The sequence below is a fragment of the Seriola aureovittata genome, chromosome 2 (assembly GCF_021018895.1).
Source record: "Seriola aureovittata isolate HTS-2021-v1 ecotype China chromosome 2, ASM2101889v1, whole genome shotgun sequence".
Lineage (NCBI taxonomy): Eukaryota > Metazoa > Chordata > Actinopteri > Carangiformes > Carangidae > Seriola > Seriola aureovittata.
In genome coordinates, this window is record NC_079365.1 from 15,038,055 (window position 1) to 15,055,612 (window position 17,558).

The window sequence follows — 17,558 nt, forward strand, 5'->3', positions numbered from 1 at the left end:
CAGGCAGCAGCTGAAAGCAGATAGTGTGATAGAACAAGTGAGCTCCCACGTAAATCTATCATCTGATACTGGAAAACTTTGGAGAAAAGTGAAGGACACAGAGGAAAGAGATCAAAAGCATTTTCATCCCATACTTCTAGGAGAGTGACAGCTCCCCTTTCCTCTGCCATCTCCTGTCTACATCACCATTTCACATCGCAGCAGCACACTGTCACTCAGTACAAAACACAGATAGTCATATCATCTGTTGACGACATTTTGCAAGATTAAATCTCTGATGTAGCTCACCTTCTCATCAGCTTTTTTCCTTTGTGCACTGCTTTTATTCATATTTCACCCAAAATTTCTGTAAAACTCAGAACACATTTGAACACAAACTGAAGGAGTGATGAAAAGATTGGGAGGGTCAAACCATGCTGTGCACTGTGACCATGGGCAGCAGTGATAGCTGTGGCTAAGGACATGCTTCCATTTTGTTAAATATGAACTGTGGCTCACCCTCAGCTTCCGCCCTTACATATTATCTCTTGAGCTCTTGTACTATGATTTTGTGCCACATTAAACTCATCCTCTTTCTTTTCTTTTCATTCCCACCTCACCACCCACCCAATTGCTGCCCACTTCCCTTCAACAGTAGTTAGGGTAGGGTGTATCAAAGAGTCACAGCCTCCACTGAAAACTAAATCTATTTTCTTTAGGTGCCTAACATTGCTGGTTTAAACATATATACAGACTCAAAGCTGAGAGTGCAAGATGGACCCCAGGGGAGCTCCAGACCTTCCAGTGCAGAAAAATGACAGGATGACCTGATGAGGATGGAGGGGAAGTGAAGTGAGCTCATTTCCTACAATGGCAATAAGAAGGAAATGGATTGTGGGAGGAGAGAGAGAGGGGATAATGGTTTACTGTATGTGTATTTAACGACATGGTCAGACAAAGAAAGCCCCCACCCCTGGCTCCCCACTCCCCAAAGGCCCTTGAAAATGTAAGCAATATAAGAGGGGAACTTTGACATTTCTGGTGATTCTATTGGGTTGAGGGGGGGCCTAGCAAAAATAAACAGCATTACAGGGAGCATTGTATGAGTTATACAGAATGATGTCAATCACATTTGGGCTGAAACTGGAACATACTATATACTACTCACTGATGGGTCAGTTGATTCAAATAACATTGGATATATATCAAAGTCAGTTCACCAATTACAAAAAAACAAGAACACAACACAGTATGTATGTATGTATATATATATATATATATATATATATATATATATATATATACACACACACACAGTGGCATCAAAAGGTAATTTTGACATTGTTTGTGTTTTCCTTTTGTACTTGGTAAACTGACTTGTGTGTATATATATATATATATATATATATATATATATATATATATATATATATATATATATATGTGTGTGTGTGTATAAATCCTCATTTACAAATTCCTCATCTTAGCTTATATCCTTCTCTGTCTCACTCAGACATTTTGCAACAGTTCCTGTGTCTGTGCAGGGCTGTCTGCAAGTCTGCAAGCTGTAGTATCTACTTCCCCTCCTACACATAATATCAGAGGTAAAGGGTGTTCACACTGATTTATGCTCATGATCTGGCCTTGTGTCTTCAACCTCTGTAGAAAGAGAGAGAGAGACCTGGGGGGGCGCACTCATAACACACACACACACACACACACACACACACACACACACACACACACACACACACACACACACACACACACACACACACACAGCCCCATACTACCTTTCCACTCTAAAATATTGATCTCTATGCTGCTGTAGTGTTTTTAATGAAGCAGCGGGAATAGTGTAAGAGTAAAGCAAAGATATTAGCTTGGTGAAAAGGTGGGGATTGAGGCAGTGGTGGAGGATATTCTAAGCTATCAGTATTTCCAGAGCAGAGAGGATAGTGCAGCCTGGTCCCTGTGGACTCACACTGAGACACACAGTCTGCAGGAGCAGGCTTTATCTTCAGAGCTCTCCCTGTAATTGCAGGATATTCAGACCGTTCACATACACACTCATAGATCTGCTATCCAGTGAGTCACACAGCTAATTGGGCAGCACTGTGGTGCAGACTGTTGAGTAAACAAGGTCAAGTCACCTAGAAACATAGGGCAGTAGCTTATTTGATAAATTTCATACAACTGGCACATTTTTGCCAATCATGCTTGTTGTAAATATCGGTTACAGCTGCTAAGTATCTGATGCTCAGATGAGACTTTTTGGGGAGCTGTGAAAGTGTAGAGCTGTGTGGAACAGGTTAGTATGACTTGGTTTCTCCAGAGAAATCGAGGTCTCTATGATCAGCCTACTGTAATTGCACCTGACACCCAATAAAAGTCTTGTGACGGACTTTAATAAGAGAGAGGAACTCAATGTCTATGCAGTGCTGACCACATGGGTTGACCAGCAGTAGAGCGTGTCACCTTGTGTCGTCATTAAACATGACTATCAACAGTAAATAGGTGACTGTACTGGAGACTTAAGTTTGGGCTACAATGTGCTGCTGAAACTTAACCCTTCCATTCAGCACAAGATGCACTATATCATATGAGAAATGTTCTGTATTATCAACAGAGGTAATTCTTCAGGCTCATTTCTGGATTTTGGTGTTTTTGGACAAATATGTTAAAAATATTTAACTCCTGCTAGGTGTACTTCTTCTCTGTTTTTCTGATCAAAAAGGAATTGGGATCTGACAGGATCATCTCTCAACCATTTTGCCCTCGAATCACCAACTGGGCAAAGCAATATTAACAGGATCAGAGATCAGATCAGAGAGAGGGCCGAGCTCTCTGCTTCTCTTACCATACTATCACAGTAGCTGTAGCTCAGGTTTCCCAGCTCAACTCGGCTAAGATTGATGGCTTTCACAAACGGTAGCAGTAGCTATGCTAGTTGATAGAGGCCCTCTCTGTCTCTGGTCAATACTGTGTCTGCAGTGCCACACTTTGAGAAAGTTACCTAATCAAAGCATTTAAGAGAAATGAAGGTAACTGTTTGTTCTCCAAGAGCCCACAGGAGGAAACTGCCTTTGAAGATGTGTGATAGAGGTTACAACCTAATTAAATTAGATGAGCTAAAATCTTACACTGATATGCTCTGTACTCTGAACAGTTTGTGTGTGTTTGTGTTTATATTCACAAGCTTATTCTGTTTTTTAAGGATACATCTTCCTTAATGTACCTCTGTCAAATGACTGCCTAAAAATATGATTAAAAAGAAGGAATTATGAATTACTTTACTGTCTGAGCCTTTAAAAGACCATTATTAGAAGATAGCCAATTATTTTCATACCAGAATTTTATCTGATGGGCACTGTGGTCAAACTTAGGGCTAGGTGATGTGACACTACAATACAAGATAAACACTTCCAGGAAAATCCATTTCTGACATGAACGGACAAGTTCTAATTTCACAACACTGTTATGTCCGTCATACTAAAGAGTCTAGGACAGGCAAGTTGGGCAAGATTTGAACAAAAACACATTGAGATTTTATTTCATGCGGATAGGATAACTTTGCAAAAATTGTAATTGGCACATTATAATGTTCACTATGCAACTTGCCACTGGTTTGAGCGTTAATGCCAAGGATTATAAAAATACCAGAGAAAAGTATTATTTCCCAGCAGGAAGTGATATCTGTCAGTGGACCTTAAGTGAAGCTGTTTATAAGCAACACTGTGTGGGTAGATTAGCAGAGGTGTTGACAATAGTCAACGGTGGCAGAAGTCAGATTGAACCAGAAAACTGTCTACCTGGCTCATCGACTGTCAATTGACACTTTTTGATCTTTTTGGAATTTGTATCGCAGTAGATATTAGATAGTACTCAGTGTTTTAAAAAATGTCATAATATAATATCCACTAAGTATATTTACCCTTTTTTTTTCTTTGGAGACCATATCCTCCAATAACTGTTCCTGTGTTCAATGGAAGTCCATTTCCTTACTGACCATGGCTTTAGCTAAGAGGGCAAATTAATGAGTGAGCATCCTTTAGCACACAGCAGAACTCAGATGTAAAAGAGGAAGAGAATATGACTGGTTTCATACCATGTGCTTTTTTCTTTTGTCTGTGGTTAAAAAAAAGTCAATGTTGGTTCATAATAATGACCACTGTTTGGAAAAAACTGTCAAGGTGACCTTAGAGTTATACAAGCTTCTCTTTACATTCTCTCTCCACACATAGATAATATATTCTTAGCCTGAAAACATTAACAGCACATTTCCCATCCCATGGCATGAGCGACGTAATGTGGCTGCCACCTTCATTTTAGGTTAACCATCTCATGCTTTGATCATGAATAAAACCAGCTGCAGGCAGAACAGTATGTCAGCCTTGCATTGTTACATGAGGCAGCCTCACTGCAGTAACCACGAGGAGCTATGTAATGGAATCCAAGCCAATTCAACACTGCAGCAACGACCAAGTCATAAAGAAGTGCAGTGCAGACTTTATATATCATGTCATAAAAAAACAACACGTCTACTATCCTCAATGGAAATGAATAACAGTGCTGCCATATAAGCCTCTCAAAATAGACCAAGCTGTTTCTCTTCTAAGAACATGATAAGCATTTTTTAGCCACAACCGGATAAAACTTGCATATATGTTTTTCAGTAAAACATCTATATAATTTTGTAAGAAGTAGATGTCCCTTTCTACTGTGCCCTAGGCTGCATGCATGCATGCATGCATGCATGCATTCAGTATGCCAACGTATTTACATAACAGAATTGCCTGTCAAGCATCTGAGCAAATGTGTTTATGTACAATTAATACTGAAGTGTGTTTGTGTGTGTGTGTGTGAGCGTGCGTGCGTGTTAACAGCAAATCATGCAGAGATATTTCCTACTACCAGACTGCTGTTCTCACAGTTTAAGGAAAGCATGCTGCCAAAAGGAACTTTCATTTGTGCTGAGCTGAAAAAAGAAAAGGTTGGTGAGCCAAATAACTGAGAAAATCAACTGAAGTGAGCAGCAAAATTTTTGTTGTCGACGAGGAGAAGATTAAATGTCAGTCAAAGACCAGAATCGGCAGAGAAGCCTGTGAATGAGTGCTTCCTGTTAATGAAAGCTTAAGCCTCAACAGTATGAAGTCCTCTCTGCTACATTAACTAATGGCTTTCTCTAGGGACAACTAACAAGACAAAACAATCTAATACAGCCTTCTTTTTGGTAAGGCGTAATTAGAGAAAAGCAGTTACCATGGAAATTCCTAATTGCATTTGTTAGTTTACACCAGGTAAGAGATGAAGCTTTGATTAAGCTTTTTGTGGTTAGACTTCCTCAGCTTGCTGAAGAAGCCAGTGATTCAGATTTAATTCAAATAGAGAGCCATCATTTCTGTCTCAGCCAGTAAGTAGAAACAAGGCTCTTCCTTCAGCCTGAACCCCACATCTCATCTCAGAGTCTCTTGAGTTTGTTTTGAAAGGACATGGGACTATAGTTCACAAGTTAGGCTTCATTGGACAGACAGGACAGACTGCTTACTGGTGTGTCATGAAGGAAGCAATGTGACTTTTCTCAGCTGTTCCAACAGATACTATGGTAGCAGATGTGAGTGCTGAAAAGCATACCTGGAGGTGTGATGTAGCACCTCCGGAAGGATGTCACACCTCTCTCACATATATTGCTGCTATGACTGCAAAATACTAAAATAATGCTATATGGTACCTTTTATTCAACAGATAGCCTCTTCCAATGCAATTAAACTGAAGCACTGTCATTAACTAAAATCTATTAAGCAGATAACAGGCTGGCACTGTAAGAGAGAACCAAAATCAGTGTCAAAATGAGTTTTGTGTAATCACGAAGGCACAATGAATGCACAACTGCATTTACCATTGAGTTGATTTAACACTGAAATGTAAATATCACTTTTCAGAGACTAGAAAACCATCACAAGACACTCCAGCTTTATATCCAGGTGCAGCCTTCACATGTGACATGTTTTTCAAATAGCACAAGTAAAGGGAAAACTCTTACTTGCATGAAGTAAGACTTAACGTGAACCTACGGTTCAGATTCAGACCTCTCCTATAATTCCTCTCAACCCTCACACACTGCACCGGATGGTAATTACTGATATGAAACCTCCCGTACAGAGCAGAGTATGCAATTAGCCTTCTAACCAGGGGCAGAACTTAACAACCAGCCGTCTCTTCAAAGACCAAGGAGAGAAAAAACACATTATGTGTTCCCGACCAATTTAAGCAGAATTTTCTGTTTTCCATCAGGAAAATCAGTGTTGTGATTCTGTCATCACCAAGCTGCTACTAAATCGATGGGCTTCACTTCACTACATTAAATTCCCCAAATTATTTCAGATTTAAACATGCTATAGAAAGGAAAAGGAGTATATTTGGCAGTGGTGCAAAATTAAACAAAAGAAAAAAATGCAACACTAACACTAACAAGTATTGATGGTTGTGTTTAGTTAAAGGCTCCATACAGGATCCTCTAAGATTATGTTCTTGGGTGTAAATTGCTCCAACACATCATACTAGAAAAAGTATCTCTAGTTCCTTGTTTCCTCTGTTCAAAAAGATCAATATCACTTTAAACCTGAGCATATGTTCAGAAAGGTGCCCTCAATAAAAATCACTGCATATCCTAACAAAATGACTCACTATTAGAAAATTGGATTGATTCCCTTGAGGCAATGACCGGAGCAACTTCTGGAGAGTAAATCAATGACGTGAAACATATCACTGGAATTTTGAAGTCATATGAATTACTGGTTAAGCAGGCGTTAAGAATTGCTGCTTCCTTTCTTTCTGTATCTCTAAGCTACATGTCAGGTAAGGTTTTGAAACTTAAAGGATCTCTGTTCCATAAAAAAGCAGCCATAAAAATAAAATGGTAGCTCCATCTAAAATGGATAAGAAGGTGGGAAGTAAACTTAACATGCAAGTTGTCAGTATGGCTTCAATATCAAGACTTTGATAAAAAAAAAAGTTAAACAGCAATGTGTCCTGTAATTGTATGTAGCAAAGCCTGGGAAAGAGTAATCATCTCTTGCTACCGAGCATTGCCTTGTATGTATGGATGTATGTATGTATGTATGTGTATGCATGTGTATGCATGTGAATGCTCTGGCCAGTGCTGGGAACAGTCAGGGCTGTTCACCCTCTATCCAAACAGCAGCCCACTCATTATTAACCAGACTCTGCCGTGTCTGACCCGTAAGTCCAGTCCTACTGGGAGGAAACCACTCCAAATGTAAGCATAAGACTGGCAATTTTGACTGTCCTGCCAAAGTAAATAAATAAAAAAATCTGGCGGGGGCATGTGCTCCATGGTGCTGTTTCAGCTCCAAACTTTCCAAAACATCCCAAATAAAGCCCATATGTTTATGTAAAAGCAGATCCAAGGATGAAGGCAAAGTACACAAGGACATGCTACTTTTTAAACATGTGAACTGGGGCAGTGGCAGGTGAAGTTCACAGGGCTGCTGCTGCACTCACACAAACACATGCATGTCTGGTGGCATTTACTGCTGCCACGTTTGTCTCTTCAGGAGGCGGGTGAAGGAAACACTCAGCCCAAACAATTCAGAGGTGTTGTTGGTGTAACAGTTGATGAGTGTGAAGGACAGTACCGAAGGCCTAGTTTTTAAGGGAAATACAAATGTTACTTTTAATAGAATTACCTAAAAAATATTGTACTTGCTCAGTGACTTTGTCTGTTATATTCCTGTGTCATATTGGTACAAATGTTCAAATCTTTCGCACTGTTACATAATTCGTTTGTGACCATTAAATATGGCACATTTGCAACACAGTGTCGGTGTTGTGACAGACAACTCACCCAGCAGCAGCAGTTTCACTTCTCTCGCCGCCTTCTCTCCATCTTCTCTCAGGTTTTTATCAATCATTTTAGACCTCTCGGCCGCGGCTTTATCTTCCTGACTAACTGTACAACCCATGGTTCCTAGTGCACGCTTCAGGTCTGCTGCTTAGTGGGAAAATATCACCTGGGGTAAAAAAAAAAATTTACGGCTGAGTCCCAAAACCCCTTATTAAAAAAACAAGGGTTGAAGTTGAGTAAGACGACTTCCCTTTTTTCTCAAGAGTGGAGACAAACGTGACGGAATCCGTTCATCCGCGAGACGGAACGACAATCATAAAAGCAAGATTTCTTTCTGCGAGGTGAACTTGGATATCTAATGTACGAAACTCCCAAAGACTCGCTGGTTGTTCAGTAAGTAATGTTGGTCAGCATCGGTGGTTTCTTGTGAGCGTGGAGAAGTTGTCCAGCGACCGAAAAAAACAGCTTAAGCAACTTTTTGAGGACGGTTGGCTTTTAGCTAATGCGGTATTTCCTACAACAGACCATCAGAGCAGGCTAAACACGAAAACGGGCCACGAAGTTCAGCAAAAAGAAACAGAAAAAGAAAACAAAAACAAAAAGTATTCCAGCTGTTGAAAACCGAGCACACGGGTTCCTGCTGCCAGTTAGGCTACCAGACACACTCACTACTTTTCAGAGGATATTTATCTTTGCTGTTTTATATGTTTTTTAAATTCCAATTGCCGTTACGCATTCTTTCCCCACGTTGAGATTTATCACGTTTGAAGCCACACCCGTAGCCGCCGTGAAGTTCTCCTCCACCCGACAAACAACGAAACAGCGCCGTCACCTCTGAACGCAACAGTGGCAGGGCCAACCTTCACAAGAGAAAAAAAACGCCCACTCCGAGTGCTTCATGGGAAATGTAGTCAAAGAGTCGTTTCCCACAAGAGTTACAGGAAATATCTGCATTGGAGTTCATAAGAATTACAGCCCCAAGTGGGAACAGCTGTATTTATCAAGAAGAGAGATTAGGGGTGTTTTAATTACACAATTTCTAACTAATGGCACCAAATACTGCTTCATACACTTCACTCTGAAACGACAAAATGCAACAGTGGTGGACGAAGTTTTCACATTGTTTAATTAGGTAAAAAGCCTACCACAGTGCAAAATACTCCATTACAAGTAAAGGTTCTGCATTGAAAATATTACTTGGTCACAATATTACTGTTTATTTTTGTTTCTTAAATTACAATTTTAAAATTATACCTACATGTCCTCCCCCAGTGAAAAATCCAGAATCTGTGAAAATGCAAATATTTTTCATTACAAAAGTTTGACTAGATCTCCTACATCACTGAAAGGCCAGTCTTTATGTACAGTGTCTAAGATGTGAAAGTTGCCTGTTGAACCAGGATTGGCATCCAGACTGGTTGTGATGCCACCTATGCTGGCAGGTACAGTCCTAATTTATTGATTGTTTGGTCTATAAAATGCTGTGAAGTACCAAATGCCCACCATGATTTCCATGAGCCCACAAAGACATTATAACATCAGAACAAGGTTCTGTTTTATTTTATCTTGGGCCAAAAACATTGAAAAACCATTAAATTGGATGTAGAAATGCCAAACTCAAGTAGTGGTCACTGTATTTTAAATGCTAGTAATCCAAATTGGTTTATAGAAATAACGGAGGGTAATAACAGCCACAGCAGCCAGAACATAAGGATTTAAATTATATGACAGTATGAATTCAGAACTGAGATGAAAATAGGCTCAATACAATCTAGAAGATTAAGGCTTAAAAAAATACTTAATAAAAACCCAACATTATGTTATATTAGCCTTCATGATGGTCCATAGCACCTATAGGCTCAATCCACAGCTCTATGGTGTCACCTAGTGGACTGTCTACTGACCCTCAAAAGAATTGACTGTGTTACTGAACTCTTCTCACTTTTTACACTTTTTACACACATGAAAATGACAAAAGTTGAATTTTCTTGCCCAAGAGAGACAATAAGCTATTTTGTTAATGGAAATAGAATTATGCATCTGTGAAACAGTAGATTCAAATCCATAAAACATAAAGCTACATATTATCAGTGTGTTTTACCACTGACAAATGTTTGCCTAAAATTTCAGGTTGTGCTGTGGTTGTTTAAAGCCAGTGACCCATTTAAAGCTGTTATTATTCTGCTTTTTCATGCACATAATCTAATGTTCCACTAAGGAATGAGAATGTAGGCGAACTACTGAAAAACCAACTAATGCCAACCTCCTGTTTCCAAGAACCTCTTTTAAACATCATATAAAGTTGTGTCCTGATTATCATGTCTGACAGATGATAACAGATGAAAGTCATGTTACCTCATTATCTTTATTGCAACATTGTTTACAGTACAATAACTGCCAGCAACATATTAAAATATATAGAGATACAAGAAAATAGACATGAATTGAAGGACAAAAAGGTTTAAAAGCACTTTGAAAATGATTACATTTATATTTTTAATTGGACTAAACCTTTAATTGCTATTTACATTATACAAACTAGATATGCATATAGAATATAAAGGGTATACATTTATATACATTATTTATAAATGCTGGCCGATGTCAAGATTTAATATGTTACTATTCAATCATACAATATATAAATCACACAAAGAGGGAGACTAACAACACTGAGGTCTAAATACAGGTCCTCAGAGATCATCTTGTATCAGCCACTAACACAGAGCTCAAGAGGTAGAGAGGGTCGTCCACTAGTCAGAAGGTTGGTGGTTCGATCCCCCCTGCTATTCCACACTGCATGGCAAGAAAAATTGCAAAGCGCTGAATGCATAGACAAAGCGCTGTGTGAATGGATGCTTGTAGTGTAGTGTAAACCGCTTTGAGTGGTTGACAAGACTAGAAAAGCGCTATATGAGTGCAGTCCATTACAATTTCATACACCATATCCCCTCACTTTGCTGCACTGTGTTTACTTGTTTTGAAGTGTTTTGTGTGCACCTTTATAAAACACTTTATGAAACTCACGTGATTTACCAAATGGCTTTATCATACATACAGCCAAAAATTATGGTCAAACTAGCAACAGGAATTTGGGGATAAATATAACCCATGCACTGGTTAAAATATCACCAGACACAAAGATATGCCCCAGTGGCTGATTCAGATGATTCCCTCTGCATAAAGATACATAAAGACAACCATATGCCTTGATAGAATCAAATAAAACCATTAAAAGAGGTTTGTTGTGTAACAAATTGACAGGACAATACTCAGTTACTCATACAGCACTCACTGTGGTCTGGAGTAAGATTTTATCTTTAAAAAAAATTATGAAACATAGGCAAGTACACCAGCTCACTAACAACTCCAAGTTAGTAGGTTAATGTCTGCCAACAAGCAGCAAGGAAGTCAGAAATGACCCAAACTATATCACTCATGATATACCACTGACTATAACAGACAGATATAATAATTAAAAAAAACATAAAAAACAATCATCAAGAGGTTTTGCATCTTGCATTTCATCACTGAATCAGATTCAACTGATACACTTGAATAAACAATAAACATGAAGTTTAAAACAACAGTTAATATATCAATGGTAGGAGACAAATACTTTAATTATACTTCTGATCAGAGTATAGGTCCAGGTTTAACAACACAAATGCACATAGCTACTATAGTTCAAATACAGTGGAGCCATGTTTTCATTTTTTAAACAACAGGGACACTTAAAAACCTTCAACAGAACACCCATATAATTTGTTTTTTTATCTACAAAACAGACCAGAGGAGGACACTAATGATCGCAGGGGCTCACAGGAAAGTTAAGTTTAACATTATTTCAAGTAATATTTGAGAAGACATCCATCTTATACCACCAATACATTTCTAATTTTCTTGTAATCTACATTAGATTGATTACTTTATCAAAGATTTAGTCATACAAAGGGATATGCCTTTAAATCACATCTAGCAAATGTGAGAATTTCTTACAAATAATTTGCTTGTGTTTCAACTTATTAATGGCTACTAGAAGTTGTGCTTATCAGAGGAAAGTGCTATTGCTAACCATCAACTTCAAGATTGTTAAAGAGACAGTAATCCCATGTCTGTCTTTTCTGTTAGGGATTGACCTTGTGCTGGATGCACAAATATTTACAGACACCAAACTGTGACAAACCACTTCATGAAGCGACCCTGTTGTTGTTTTATACATGTTTTGGTTATCTCTGATTACTTCCGGTAAATGTTCAGAAACAACACATCAAATCTTCCAGGTAAAAATCAATCCTGCTCGCTGATGAGGAACACTGAGCAGTAACTTCCCTCTCTTCATTTTATTTATCACTTTGATCTGATGACATCTTCAGTACCATTTCTCGCTGTCATGTACACAGTAATACTGAAAAAGACACAACATAGGCATTCTTTTATACTGCTTGTGATCTGAACAGCCAAGAACCATTTAAAAATGCTCCTGACCTGAAACCTGCCTCTCTGATACTGATTGCCTCAGTATAAGCATTAACTGAGGATCATCTCATCAGTCCATACTGCATTGTCTGAGGTTTTCATCAAGTAGAGGTTATTAATAAAAATATACATCTAGATCATATTGTGTAGGAATGTAATGATAAATGTGCTCACAACACTGTACCACATACTTTCAGTGGTTTTGCACCCTGCTCTGTCAGAGGCTAGGATTTCAACACCTCTAAACCTTAAAATAAACAGCAGCAGCACAAGTTAGTGGAGATGGAGCTAAAGGCTGCACACCTTAAAGGAATAGTTCAACATTTTTCCAGTCTTTATGGTAAGCTAAGTTAACTTGGCTGTAGCATCATATTTACTGTACGGATATAAGAGAGGTGACAATTGTCTCATCTAACTCTTGGAAAGAAAGCTAGTGGGCACATTTCCCAAAACATTGAACTACTCCTTTAATTTATCTATCAATCTGTGCAATAGCTTCAACCATCACTTTCCTCTGCAGGTGCACAGAATCGCAAAGTTGTAGTTATTCAAATAACTTAATAACAATAATAATAATAGTAATAATAATAGATAAAATAATAAAAGAATTGTCTATCATTCAATAAATTTCATTCAAAACATTTAAAAGGGAGGTGCCTCAGATTGTGTATTCTAATCTGAGTAGCAGTTAGCAGATCATAGATCATGTTAGGACAAGACAGGGACAGTGGTGGAGACTCACAAGGGACAGGTGTATAAAGACAGCAGCATCCTACTTTTTTTTTTTTTTTTTTTTTTTTACATCCATCTCACAAGGCACAGCCTCCAAGTCTCACCATCAATCTTTATGCACCTGGCCTCTCAATGAATTCACTGTCAACTTTCCAGGAAAGTCTACTGGCCTGGATGTGCAGTCACTGTTTGGCAGGATGTACAGTACAATGTAATGTCATTATAGTCAGAGCAAGCGCAGAGGGACAGAGAGCTGTCCTGAACTCTAGACTCCTCCTGTGTGGCCAATATTCTCTAATGGAAAATATAGGGCATCTTCAACATCAAACATGATCCAAAGTAAAAACAGTAACATTACAACACAGATCTAAATCAACAATATAAAACCTGAAAAAAAAAAAGAAAAGAAAAAAGAGAAGGAGAGTGGTGCCTAGTGACCACTGCTGGCTTTACTGGTGCCCGATGTCCAATCGATGATGATAAAGCTGAGACTCATTATCATGAACAGGAAGCCTATCCCAGCAAAACAGGCAGCCTGGAAGAGAAAGTAATGAGAGTGACAGAGAACAGGAGACAGAGAGGTCATGGTAGGAACATTAAATGGACCCATTATTTTCAGACAGTGTCATGAGCTTTACAATAACTTCCATAGTAAATCATTGAATATGTGAGTGAGTGAAGCCAGTAACTGTAACTATAACTGTAATGTGAGACACATTTTTCAGTGTTATTTTATCCATAGCGATAGCGCATAATAAGCCCACACATTACTGGATTTTTTAGGTTTATACCGATAACCAAATCTGATAATGACATATCAACATATCAACTAGTGTTAATATGACATTTTACATCTGAATAACAAACTCCAGTAAGCTCTCTTTGGTGGCACTGGTGTCAGATTTTATACATTTCCTCAAATATATCTTTGGCATTTTGGTATTGCAATTTCTTGTTATAGATCTGTAAACAAAAATGCCAATATTTATGTTTGTTTTTTTTTGTAATTTTTTATCTTAGATACCTTTAAACTGCAATCAACATCTGGCAACTCAAAATATCTGTCAGTGAAGTCAAAATCAGTACTTAGGTACAGTTGAATAAATGCAACACCATGCCATGCACCTAAAATGTCTCTATGTTTATAGTCCATATCAGTCCACAGAGTATCTACTGCACATTGATACTACTGTCACACGGTGAGGTCAAGTTTGGGTTTGTCCTGTCTCCATGTCTTGTCATTTCCTGTTTTATTTTGAAAGGTTAACTCTCCTCTCGTTTCAGGTCACTTGCCCTTCCTCATGTGTCACCTGTCTGAGTGTCTTCCCTGATTCCTGATTGTGTCCACCTGTTCCCCATTTGCCCTAATGTGTCTTATAGTCTGCGTCTCCCTTTGTCTTGTGCCAGAGTGTCTCGTCCTGTCGTGCACCCCAGCCTACTATCACAGTCCATGCCTTGCCTTTGTCGCTGCATTATCGTACTTATTCTTTACCTCCAAGTGAGCGATTTTTGTTTGTATTTTCATAGTCTAGAGTTTTCTGTTTGTCAAGATTGTAGCAGTTTTTGTAGCCTCCTTTTGGAGTGATTTTCTGTTTGTATTTTGATAGTATAGAGTTTTCTGTTTGTAGCAGTTTTAGTTGCCTCCTTTTAGAGTGATTTTCTGTTTGTATTTTGATAGTCTAGAGTTTTCTGTTTGTCAAGATTGTAGCAGTTTTTGTAGCCTCCTTGTAGAGTGATTTTCTGTTGGTTTATTCCTTTTGTTTTAGCAGTTTTGTCCCTCCATTTGGAGTGGTTTTTTGTTTATTAGATTTTTCTCTATAGCATAATTTTCATAGCTGTTTTTATTTCGTCCCTCTCTCTCTTGAGGTTGGAATAGATAAATAAAGTCTGCCAAATTGTTACTCTGCATCTGAGTTCTCTTTCAAGTCCAGGCCTGACAACTACATTTTTAACCACATCAGCTTTATGTAATCTCACCTAACCTAAAATAAACACAACTATACTGAACTTAATTTTCTGTGATTAACCTAATTTATCATTCTCATGTTATTCTCATGTGATGCTCACCAGGATTTTGGGCACTGAGCGCAGTGGCTCCTCTTCTTTGGGTACAATACGAATGTAGAAGACAGCAGGGAAGATGAAGATGAGACAAGGGGCAGATGTGGCACCTGGAAAGCAGACAAAAAAACAATAAAATTATTACTCTATAAATTCTAACTCCCATCATTTCTCATTAAGAGCTGCTGCTGGCAGCACTGTAGAAACGATGTGGAAAAAAGGGGAAAGGGCAAAAATTAATTAGTTCATATTTATTTTGTTTCACTACCAGAAATGAAAAATTGTCATATGAGGCTTTTGAATTTTAAAGTTTCAAGTGTGAATGACCCTGCTGACCCTGCTGATGAAGTACTGCTCATCACATCACACCAAAGTCCAAGAGTGAAAAATCTCAATCCCAATATCTAATTGCTGCCCTCAAAATCTTAATTATTGTATATGATAGTTACATATTCAGTGGTCTCTTGTCTTTAATATCAAATGTAAATATATAAGCATGCCTAATCCGCGGATGTCTAAATGTTGGTGCTTAATGTCATGGGGTTGGTTTTTAACCTACCAATGATCCCAAAGATGCCCAGGATGTTGGGGGCAAAGATGACCAGCAGGTTGATGAAAGTGAGCAGAATGAAGGCAATGGCAATGTGGCGAGGCCAGTTGAAGGTCTTGTTGGGAAACACCATCTGTTGAATTGCTCTCCGTACCTGTTCGTTACAAAAAAAAAGAGGTCATTTTCAATTGTTTCACTGTATTTTAAAACACTGTAGAGTTACTACATGAAGAAAAGAACTGCTGCCATAATTTGCCAGTGTTAACTATAGGTGTTAAAAGTGTACTTACAGGAAAGAGCACAATGGGTACAGTGAGTGTGACAGCAGTTAGCACAGCCACACGCACACACAGAATCAGAGTGTCATATGGGTCAATACGGCTGTAGGTGTGAAGCAGCTCTGCTTCCACTTCACCTGGAAGAGATGAAAACAGAGGAACATAGAGTAGGTCTAAGGATAATGAACTTCCCCCAAACCAACCAGCAAAACGTCACTTATATTAAAAACATTAATTACTTATAATATAAAAATAGGATACATGTAATATTGATTAATTGGATACATTTTTATAATCAGCAGTAATAGAAATAATGATATGCAATATGCTACTACATCTTATAAAACCTTTATAAATCATGATGGCTTTAACTGCAGTGCAAATGGTCATTGATGTCTAAAGTATGACCACTAGAGGGAGTAGGTGCATCATGATGCTTTTCAGCCAACAGGATTACTGCTCTGCTATACATACTGTAGTGATTCAGACATTATAACATGTTGATATGGAAACAACAAAAATTAACTCACGGATACTTAAATCAAGAAGCAAAATGAGGCAGTGTAGCATGGATAGATAGATAGATAGATAGCTAGATAGATAGATAGATAGATAGATAGATAGATAGATAGATAGATAGATAGATAGATAGATAGATAGATAGGTAGATAGGTAGATAGATAGGTAGATAGGTAGATAGGTAGATAGACAGATAGATCAAGACAGAGGAAGTATGAGAGACACTGCAATGGGAGGAGGACCATGCCTCACCATAGAAAGTTAGGTATCCAAAAAGAGCAGCCAGGAAGTACATGCTGTACATGACTGCAATGGAGATGTTGGCCACATGCTGCATCTTTTTCTTGGTGGCACTGAAATCAGAAGATATTGCCATGTGATGTCACACACACACACACACACACACACACACACACACACACACACACACACACACACACACACACACACACACACACACACACACACACGCACGCACACACACACACACACACACACACACAAACAAACACACATACATTCAAGATCAAGACATCCACTGTCAAGTGACAGACAGAAAGCACGTAGCCCAGTTATTAAAATACCATCTTAAGCTGTGGGGCTTGCGTTGCAGGGATATGCTTCAAAATAATCTTAGGAAATTAATCTCAGGAGAACAAGCAACAGTGGTTCAAAGCAGGATGATAAATTCAAACTAACAACATGCTAAATCATACAAGCAGTGCCAACTCATTTCAAAATAAAATGAAAGCAGTGCATGTGACTAGGTTATGATCAGCCAAGCACAAAGCAGACGTAGTTGCTTTCTTCTTCGTTATGCTACTGATTTCTTGTCACTGTACTTGTACTGAGTTTTCCATTAGAAGGACATACTTGCGCAGCTCTGTGTAGATGGGCAGAACTTCAGGGTGGCACACAAAGGCGAACGCCAGGATGGGGATGGTGTAGGCCGTCTGAAAATGAATCCCAACAGGTCACCATAGATACAGTAGCGCCATCCCAGACGTCTTACCACCAACCTCGCGCTTTACTGCCCATTACTCCCTCAGACACATCACAGAGAGCTAATTGTTTCCCTGTGATTAACTTGGGC

General features: G+C 38.6%; 2 protein-coding genes across 3 annotated transcripts in view; both read right to left on the reverse strand.

Moving 5' to 3' along the window:
• Positions 1-8,683, reverse strand: part of LOC130180996 (guanine nucleotide-binding protein G(i) subunit alpha-2-like) — a 59,894-nt gene extending 51,211 nt beyond the window's left edge. Inside the window, exon 1 of the mRNA XM_056394717.1 lies at positions 7,847-8,683. Coding sequence (XP_056250692.1) covers positions 7,847-7,964 — 118 coding nt within the window. The 5' untranslated portion in view covers positions 7,965-8,683. The remainder of the gene's footprint in view (positions 1-7,846) is intronic.
• Positions 8,684-10,192: 1,509 nt separating this feature from the next.
• Positions 10,193-17,558, reverse strand: part of LOC130183763 (sodium-coupled neutral amino acid transporter 3-like) — a 41,965-nt gene continuing 34,599 nt past the window's right edge. For both annotated transcript variants that reach the window (XM_056399434.1, XM_056399444.1), the window contains 6 exons: positions 17,339-17,418; positions 16,718-16,818; positions 15,959-16,083; positions 15,678-15,822; positions 15,125-15,228; positions 10,193-13,592 (listed from right to left, as the gene is read on the reverse strand). In XM_056399434.1, coding sequence (XP_056255409.1) covers positions 13,488-13,592; positions 15,125-15,228; positions 15,678-15,822; positions 15,959-16,083; positions 16,718-16,818; positions 17,339-17,418 — 660 coding nt within the window. In that variant the 3' untranslated portion in view covers positions 10,193-13,487. The remainder of the gene's footprint in view (positions 13,593-15,124; positions 15,229-15,677; positions 15,823-15,958; positions 16,084-16,717; positions 16,819-17,338; positions 17,419-17,558) is intronic.